Source organism: Nannospalax galili, unplaced genomic scaffold (assembly GCF_000622305.1).
Source record: "Nannospalax galili isolate Female #2095 unplaced genomic scaffold, S.galili_v1.0 scaffold24, whole genome shotgun sequence".
Taxonomy (NCBI): Eukaryota; Metazoa; Chordata; class Mammalia; order Rodentia; family Spalacidae; genus Nannospalax; species Nannospalax galili.
The window spans coordinates 3,410,816-3,418,685 of record NW_008352654.1 but is presented as its reverse complement, the minus strand read 5'-3'; the positions used below and the strand labels follow the sequence as shown (position 1 = coordinate 3,418,685).

Sequence of the window (7,870 nt, the reverse complement as noted above, 5' to 3'; positions counted from 1 at the left end):
AGAGAGAGAGAGAGAGAGAGAGAGAGAGAGAGAGAGAGAGAGAAGAGATGGTGAAGGTCATGTTTGAGAACGAATGTTCTGGCAATGTAGAGCTGAGAACCTTCCTTAGCCTGGACAGACAGCCCTAAATTATTATTCTTTTCCTCTTCTCTTTCCTTCCACCCAGAAGACAGGCCTAGGTGCCTAGGACAGAGCAACAGCTGAGTAAAACGTAGCCTGTGCCTTAAACAGTCTTCAGCCTAGAGCAGGAGACACTGCAGGAAGCAGGAGTACAGTGGACCTGCATTGTTCAATTCAGAGTACACAGATGCTCTCTAGAGCACTGGGTTCTTCAGATATTAGTGGCCCTGAGATGGGGAGATGGCTCAGTGATAAGGCGCTTGCTGTGCAAGTATGAAAACTTGAGTTCAATCCCCAGCACCTACACACAAATCTGAATGTGGTGGTATGCAATCCCAGTGCCCAGGAGGCAGAGACAGAAGGAGTCCTGGAACTCAGTGGAGAGCCAGCCTAGCCTAATATGCACGCCAGGAGTCCTAGTGAGAGACCCTATCTCAAAACACAGGGTTGACGTCTTACTTCTACATGCATGCTCAAACATATCCACCTGTACACACATGAACATAGAGAGAGAGAGAGAGAGTAGTGAGACATTGCCAGACAAGGAGGGAAAGAAAGAAGCATTCTACATAAAGAGCATATACGCAGAGATGTAGAACTAAGACTGGCGGCCCCTTAAAGTTTGTGAGGAGGAGGAGAAGAGGTTGACAGGACAAGCAGAGATGAGATTACAAAGAGCCATGTTTACGACCCTAAAGACCCATCTTTCTTCTGATGTCACTGAGAAGTCAGTGCAGAGCTTTGGGTCCAGAGGTAACATAGTCACGCTTGATGGAGTGGGGGTGGGGGTCGCTCTGAGTGAAGCGAAGCAGGGGTGAGAGGAGGAGGGGAAGGTGTCATGCGATGACTTCTACTTAGAGAAGTTACTCCTCCTGGAAGCTGGGCAGTAGCAGGAGTGGTCGGATGGACTGGCTGGGCAAGGTGCATGCTGGGCTCATTCTACAGTACTGCTGGGTTTACACAGTCATCTCTCTTCTTCCTCAGCCATCTATCTCTGTAAGAGGACGATGCAGAACAAAGCGAGGCTGGAACTGGCAGACTACGAAGCAGTGAGTAGGATGATTCCCGGGCCCAGAGTGGGAGGGAGGACACCTCTGCAGCCCTGTTGAATCTGTGGTTTTCCTTTCTTCCCCCTCCAGTCCCTTCCAGACAGTGGGACAGAGGTCTCTCCTGTTACCTCTCTTTTGTTATCAGCAACTCTCACCATCACAGTAAAGTTGCATCATTATATGAATAACTCTCAAACTTCAGTAACTAAAATTAAACAACTCAAGCTGGGTATGGTGGCACATACCTGTAATCCCAGCACTCAAGAAGCTGAGACAGGAGTACTGTGAGGCCAGCCTGGGCTACATGGTGAGACCCTATTTCAAATGATAGAGAGATGATAGAAAATAGATAGATAGATAGATAGATGATAGATAGATAGATAGATAGATGATAGATACATGATAGATTAGATGATAGATAGATAGATAGATGATTGATAGGTAGGTAGATAGATGCTAGATGACAGATAGATAGATGATAGAAGATAAATAGATGATATAGATAGATAGATAGATAGATAGATAGATGATAGATAAATGATAGATGATAGGTATATAGGCAGATGATAGATAGATGAATAATTCAATATAAAAGTAGGCACAGAACTTATCAGATATTTCATCCAAGAGGATGAAAAGATGATGAATAAGATCAGGAAAAGATATTCAACAATATTAGTCGTTTGATAAGCAGATTAGACCCATGGTAAGGTACCATTACACCCATTAGAATGCAAAAATAAAAAGTATTGCTAACACCTAGTGATGATGAACATGCAGAGCAACTGAAACTCTCTTGCATTACTGGCAGGATGTCAAAATGGTATGGCCTTCTAGAAAATGCCCCAGCAGTTTCTTATAAAGCTAAATACATAATTACCAGATGTAGCCACGTACAGAAATCAAAATGTATGTTCGCATAAAACCATAAGCTAGTGGTTACACTAGCTTTCTATATGGTACCCCAAGCCTGAAAATAACCCAAATATACCTTAATAGGCAAGTGATCAAACTGACTATAGTACACCACACAATGGAATTGATTCTACAGTAAAAAGGAATGAATGTTTGATATACACAACCACTTCGTGCGTATCTAAGATATCATGTTGAGTTTTACCCTTGTAAAGCCAACACTATCCTGGGAAGAACAGGGGCTTCAATGACTGTGGTTATAGATATTGTGGGTATTTATTTCTATAAAGAGGTAGTCCAGGAAAGTTTGGAGGTGATAGAACTATCCTGATTCTGGTGATGGTTATATAAAGGTATACATGTGTTAGAGTTCACCAAATTTGTTCCAGAAGATAAATTTTCAAGTTTGCTGCCTAATAATTTTTAATTAAATTTTCACCTTTATATTCACTCTTCTGTGCTTAGTAGAGACAGAATCCAATGACAAAAATGCAACCAGAAAATCAAAGTGTCTGTCACAAAGGACATCTCCTTTCCCCACTTGCCTACCTGCCTCCTCCATCTTCCTTTATAAGATGGGATTCCTTGCAAGAACTAAAGGCCCCCACCACCTCACTCATGTCCATCCCCACTGGACAGAGTTCAGAAATAAAATCACAGAGAACACAAAGATTCACAGATAAGTTAAAATATACTTTTAAGTTCTGATTTCAGAATCTCTTCCCTAAACTGGGTTTACACAGATCATAGAGAACCAGGGCAATTGGTTAAATGTTCATGTGCCTCCCTCTTCTCTCTTCCCATCCACCTTCTGGTGCAGGTGTTGCTGAGCTGACTCAAGGGCAGGAACTAGGGAGGAGAGGCAGCCTTAAGGGTAGTGGAGACTCTTTCCTTGAAAGCCCGAATCAGCAGCATCTTCAGCTCCACCCATGCTCCAAAGACACCTCCCACTTTCTCTGCCTCAGTCCTCTCCAAGAAGTGTCAGGAGGCTCCACTCCTCCGCCAGGCTTTGAATCCTGGTGTTCAAATCTAGGAAGCCGACTGGGACCATAGGGCCTCTCTCCACCACCCAAAGGCAAATGTGTGGCCAGTAGACTGCAGAGCTGGTGTGGCATACCACTCTCTTTGTTCCCACTGGTATCACAGACTTGTGATTGGGGTGAAGGGCAGAGAGGGGTGCAAGGAGGTGGTCTAGAGCCTTAGGATCTGGCTAATGTTTGCATATCAGATTATATGTTGGACATCACATGTGTCTTCAAACTTGACATGGTGTGTGTGTGTGTGATTCTGAGTATCCTGGGAGCTTGATCCTGCCCCTGTCTTCCCTGACACCCCAGCAGTCACATCACTCCTCTTTCCAAAGACTGATGTTTTCCTTGCTATATACACAAGGCAAACAGCTTTGCCATCACCATATGACTTACCTAACATAACATCAGGAAAACCCCTGAGCTATCTGTGCTCTTGACCACATTTCTATGTTTTAGAAAAGGTCTAGCACAGAAATAAGACAGCATCAATTTCTGATGTATTTTATTCAGTTTTCTGTTCTCTTGCCCTATAGTGGTCAATTCTAGTATTTTTTTTATTTTATGTATATGAGTGTATTGCCTACATGTGTATAAGTGCACCCGTGTTGTGAAGTGCCCTCAGAGGACAGAAGAGAGTGTCAGATCCCCTGAAACTGAAGTTAGAGATGATTGTTAGCCACCATCTGGGTGCTGAGATTCAAACCAGGGTCCTCTGCAAGAACAGCCAGCACTCTTGATTGCAGAGCCATCTCTCCAGTCCCAACTCCAGTATTTGTAAAGAATACAGCATAAAGATTTTTCCAGGATAGAGTTCTGCACAAAATAGTTAGAAACTAGAAAATATTTTGTTTCCAAAATATACTAATTTTATTAAATTTTTTAGTTTTCATATACTCTGTAGAAAACAAAAATTCAAACAGCAAAGAAAGGAGAGAAAATAAAGATTCTGTCACTAGATTTTATTTCTACACATACTTTTTTTCTCTTTACAAAAATATAGAATGACAGAAACATTATTCTGGCTGCTTTTCCTTTCATAGACTATGATATCTAGGGAATCTTTCTGTGTTGGTAATACTAACCTACATTGCCATTTTAAATGGCTGCCTAGTATTCCACAGCGTGACAGAGTCATAGTTCATATCACTTCTCCCCAAGTGACTGACATTTAGGTATACTGGCAGGACTTCCTATGAACAGTGCAGGAGTCCAATGGACAGATCTTTTAGAAGTGGTTGCATACCAGCCTTGGTAATAGATGTAAAGTTGTGTGCTCCTTAAATGAAGCTCCTTTTTATATTAATAATCCACTAATGAGGGTAATCCATTAGTGTTGGCATGAGCTCTATGGAAATATATACCATAATATTGACTCTAGACTTGTATTAATCAGAATTAGGAGGATCATTAGGGCACCTGTCACACGCCCCTCCTTACGGTCCTAAGGCTCCACTAGGTAGTCTGCAGGCTGAGAGAAAATATCCTCCCTTTCCATTAAGGACAATCCTGGATCTCACCCTCCCCCTCCCCCTTCCCCTCTCCCCCTCTGCTCCTTCCTTTTTTTGGTTTTGGGGTTTTTCTTTTTATGAACATCACAAACATGGACAGTATCTGATCCACTTCTGAGCCTGACCTTAAGAAGCACTAATGCAAAGGCCCCTTGGTCCTCCTTTTCGTGCTTCTTCTCAGCTCACCACTGGGAGTGTGTCCTCAGGAGACTCATCCTGAGCTTTGCTCTTGAAGGATCCGACAGCTTATAGAGACTCTGCCATTCCTTTCCCAACAACCACAAGCTACTATTTCCAGGAGCCTTTTTAAAAAGATTCATTTTATCAAACATGGACAGTATCTGATCCACTTCTGAGCCTGACCTTAAGAAGCACTAATGCAAAGGCCCCTTGGTCCTCCTTTTCGTGCTTCTTCTCAGCTCCCCACTGGGAGTGTGTCCTCAGGAGACTCATCCTGAGCTTTGCTCTTGAAGGATCCGACAGCTTATAGAGACTCTGCCATTCCTTTCCCAACAACCACAAGCTACTATTTCCAGGAGCCTTTTTAAAAAGATTCATTTTATTTGCAAGTTTGTGTGTGTGTGTGTAAGCATAGATGTCCATGTATTAACTCATGATGATTAATGCCTTTGTATTGACTTTCATTTCTCTTTAGGAAAACTTAGCGAGACTCCAGAGGGCCTTTGCGAGGAAGTGGGAATTCATCTTTATGCAAGCAGAAGCACAAGTAAAGTAGGTGAACTCAGCAAAGACCCTTCAGAGAGAAAAGAACTCTCTAGAGTCTGGAAATGGTATAAGGGTATGATGGCCATTGGGAGGTTTCCAGCTGTGTGGGTTGCTCCCTTCTCTCGGGAGAGATGGGGTAAAAATGAAGGTCAGGGTGCAGTCTCATCTTTGGAACTAAGGTCATCCTAAGACAACTTCCAAAGCATGTTTCATCAGACAAGGAGGATCCCCACCCCCACCCTCCGACCGATGAACGCAGTGCTCTGAGTAAGAAGATGCACCAGTTTGCCCAAGAGATTTTCAAGAAGCCTGTTCTAGGAGACTGGAAAACATCAGACCCAGTTTATTATGGGCTAGAGATTTTGACTTTGTGGGTAAGCATGTTGCAAGTTCAGAGAGGATGTGTCAGTTACTTTTCTTGTCACTTTGACAGAATATCTGATAGAAGCAACTTAAGGGAAGGAAGATTTATTGGGGCTCATGGTTTCAGGGGTTTCAGACCATCATGATGAGAAGGCATGACAGAGTGCTTGGGGGTAGAGGCATGTGGCAGAGGTTACTCACATCATAGAGAGTCAGGAAGCAGAGGGAACTAGACTGGAACCAGGGCTGGGCTCCAAAGGCCTGCCCCCAGTGACCCGCCTTCACTACCAGACCTCACCTGAAAGCTTCACACTCTCCTAAAACAGCACCTACATCTGGAGGCCAAGTGCTCAAATGTATGAGTCTGTGGGAGACATTTCATACTTAAACTGTAAGAGAGGACAAGTTCCCCTTCCCCCTTCTCCCATATAGGGAAGAAGCTTAAAATTAGTAGGAAAATAAGACACAGCGCTCAGAGTTTTGGAGTCCGTTCATTGAAGCTACATTCAAAGGTGTGGCTTAGGATCTGTGTCCTTCCTGGGCAGAGGTGGGCACCTATAAACCCGCTCCACCAGGACAGAGCTGACTCCTGTAAGCTTATGGCAGAGAACAAATATCCTGAACTCCAGCTGACCCAGATGGGGACCCAGAAGGACCAGCCTGTGCTTTCTCACTTCTTCCTTTCCAATCTTCCAGTAAGTTAAGTCATTCGTCCTCCACAAGAGGGAAGGAAGAAAAAAGCTGGGAGTATTTGGTCCATATGCTCCTTCATAGAGGCAGAGTGGACATTCCTTCTTCCCTAAGGAAACATGAGACAGAGAATAAGTGTCCCCCAGCTCATAAATATGATTGCCACACAGAGACACAAAATTCTTGGACATGAAATTGCTGTGGTTTGGGTCTCCCTTGTTCTTCCCAGTCAGTGACGGAGTGATGGAGTCTGATTTAGCCGGTCATACCAGTAGGCAAAGGTGGACAGATGAATGATGGGAAAAAAGCTGAACTAGGCAAGGGCATTTTTCTGGGTACCACTTGTAGGTAAACAGCCCCCATAGAGCTCCAGAGGCCCTTTCACACTCTGTGGGGGACACACACACACACACACGTATAACTAGAATTGGTTGGGTTTGGGGTTATGGGGGTGAGAATAGATCACTTTGACATGAGGTGAAGTCATCTGGCCCCACAGTCTGCATGTTGTCATAGCTGTTACCTGCCCTCTGTTACCTCTGCCTTTCCCTGGCCCACAATGCCAGCCACCTGCTGATCCCCCCGCCCCCAATACTCCCAGATGTCCCCAAGGAAGGTGGGTACTGGGTGCTGAGCTGCCGCATGAAACATCTGGAGAAACAGAAGGTGGGAGCTGGGGAGAGCTGGTGGGAAGGAGGCTCAGATTTGGATGCACTGAGGGAGATCTATGCCTGTGTACACACAGGTCACTGGGAAGCAAAGAGAAGCACAGATTAACTCTTCCCGAATCAAATGGCATCACATGCACATTAAGGAGGGGGAATTGTCACTTCATACATGTATGGCTTTTCTCCATTAACTTTTTTGATTAACTCTGTGATTGCATTATAATCGTGGGCCATTTAAGTACACAGCAATTATCACAAAAATCACAGGGTGATTATGGATTTATTTCAGTCCAATAAACTAAAGGGCTCCCAAGAGAACTGAGATCCAGAAGCTACACAGCAATTAACCCAAGTTGCTTTTACTTAGATAATATGTAGTAATACATGCTTTAAGTGGGGCGGGGGGGGGGCTCTTCTGTGGGCTGCTGATCAGAACACACGGAATCTGCCTTTGTCACCTGTAATTTTCCTCTGCCATTTGTGCCTTTCCCAACTGAGGCTGGAGATGTTTGTCTTTGGGGCCTTACTGATCACGGGTTACAGCCATTACTCTGCCTTTAGAGAGCCAGATAGTTTAAGTGGCATTTAAAACACATAATTAGACCATTTTAAAGACATTTTGACTGCTATGAATCTAAAGTAAACGTTCAAATTTGAGGTGGAGTATTGAGGCAAAATATTCCTTCTTCTCAATTTGCATACACAGTATTCACTTTGAAGCAGGGCCAGGCTTGTGGATAATCCAGTTCTTCATAACACAGACCTTCGCACCTCACAGGGACAGCTCTGTTCCTGCTCTC

At 44.0% G+C, this 7,870-nt stretch overlaps 1 protein-coding gene across 4 annotated transcripts in view; it reads left to right on the top strand.

The window, feature by feature from the left end:
• The window catches only part of Rgs6 (regulator of G protein signaling 6), a 217,636-nt gene that overhangs the window by 106,316 nt on the left and 103,450 nt on the right, over positions 1-7,870 (top strand). For all 4 annotated transcript variants that reach the window (XM_029554420.1, XM_008849807.2, XM_008849806.2 and 1 more), the window contains exons 5-6: positions 1,105-1,169; positions 5,279-5,355. In XM_029554420.1, coding sequence (XP_029410280.1) covers positions 1,105-1,169; positions 5,279-5,355 — 142 coding nt within the window. The remainder of the gene's footprint in view (positions 1-1,104; positions 1,170-5,278; positions 5,356-7,870) is intronic.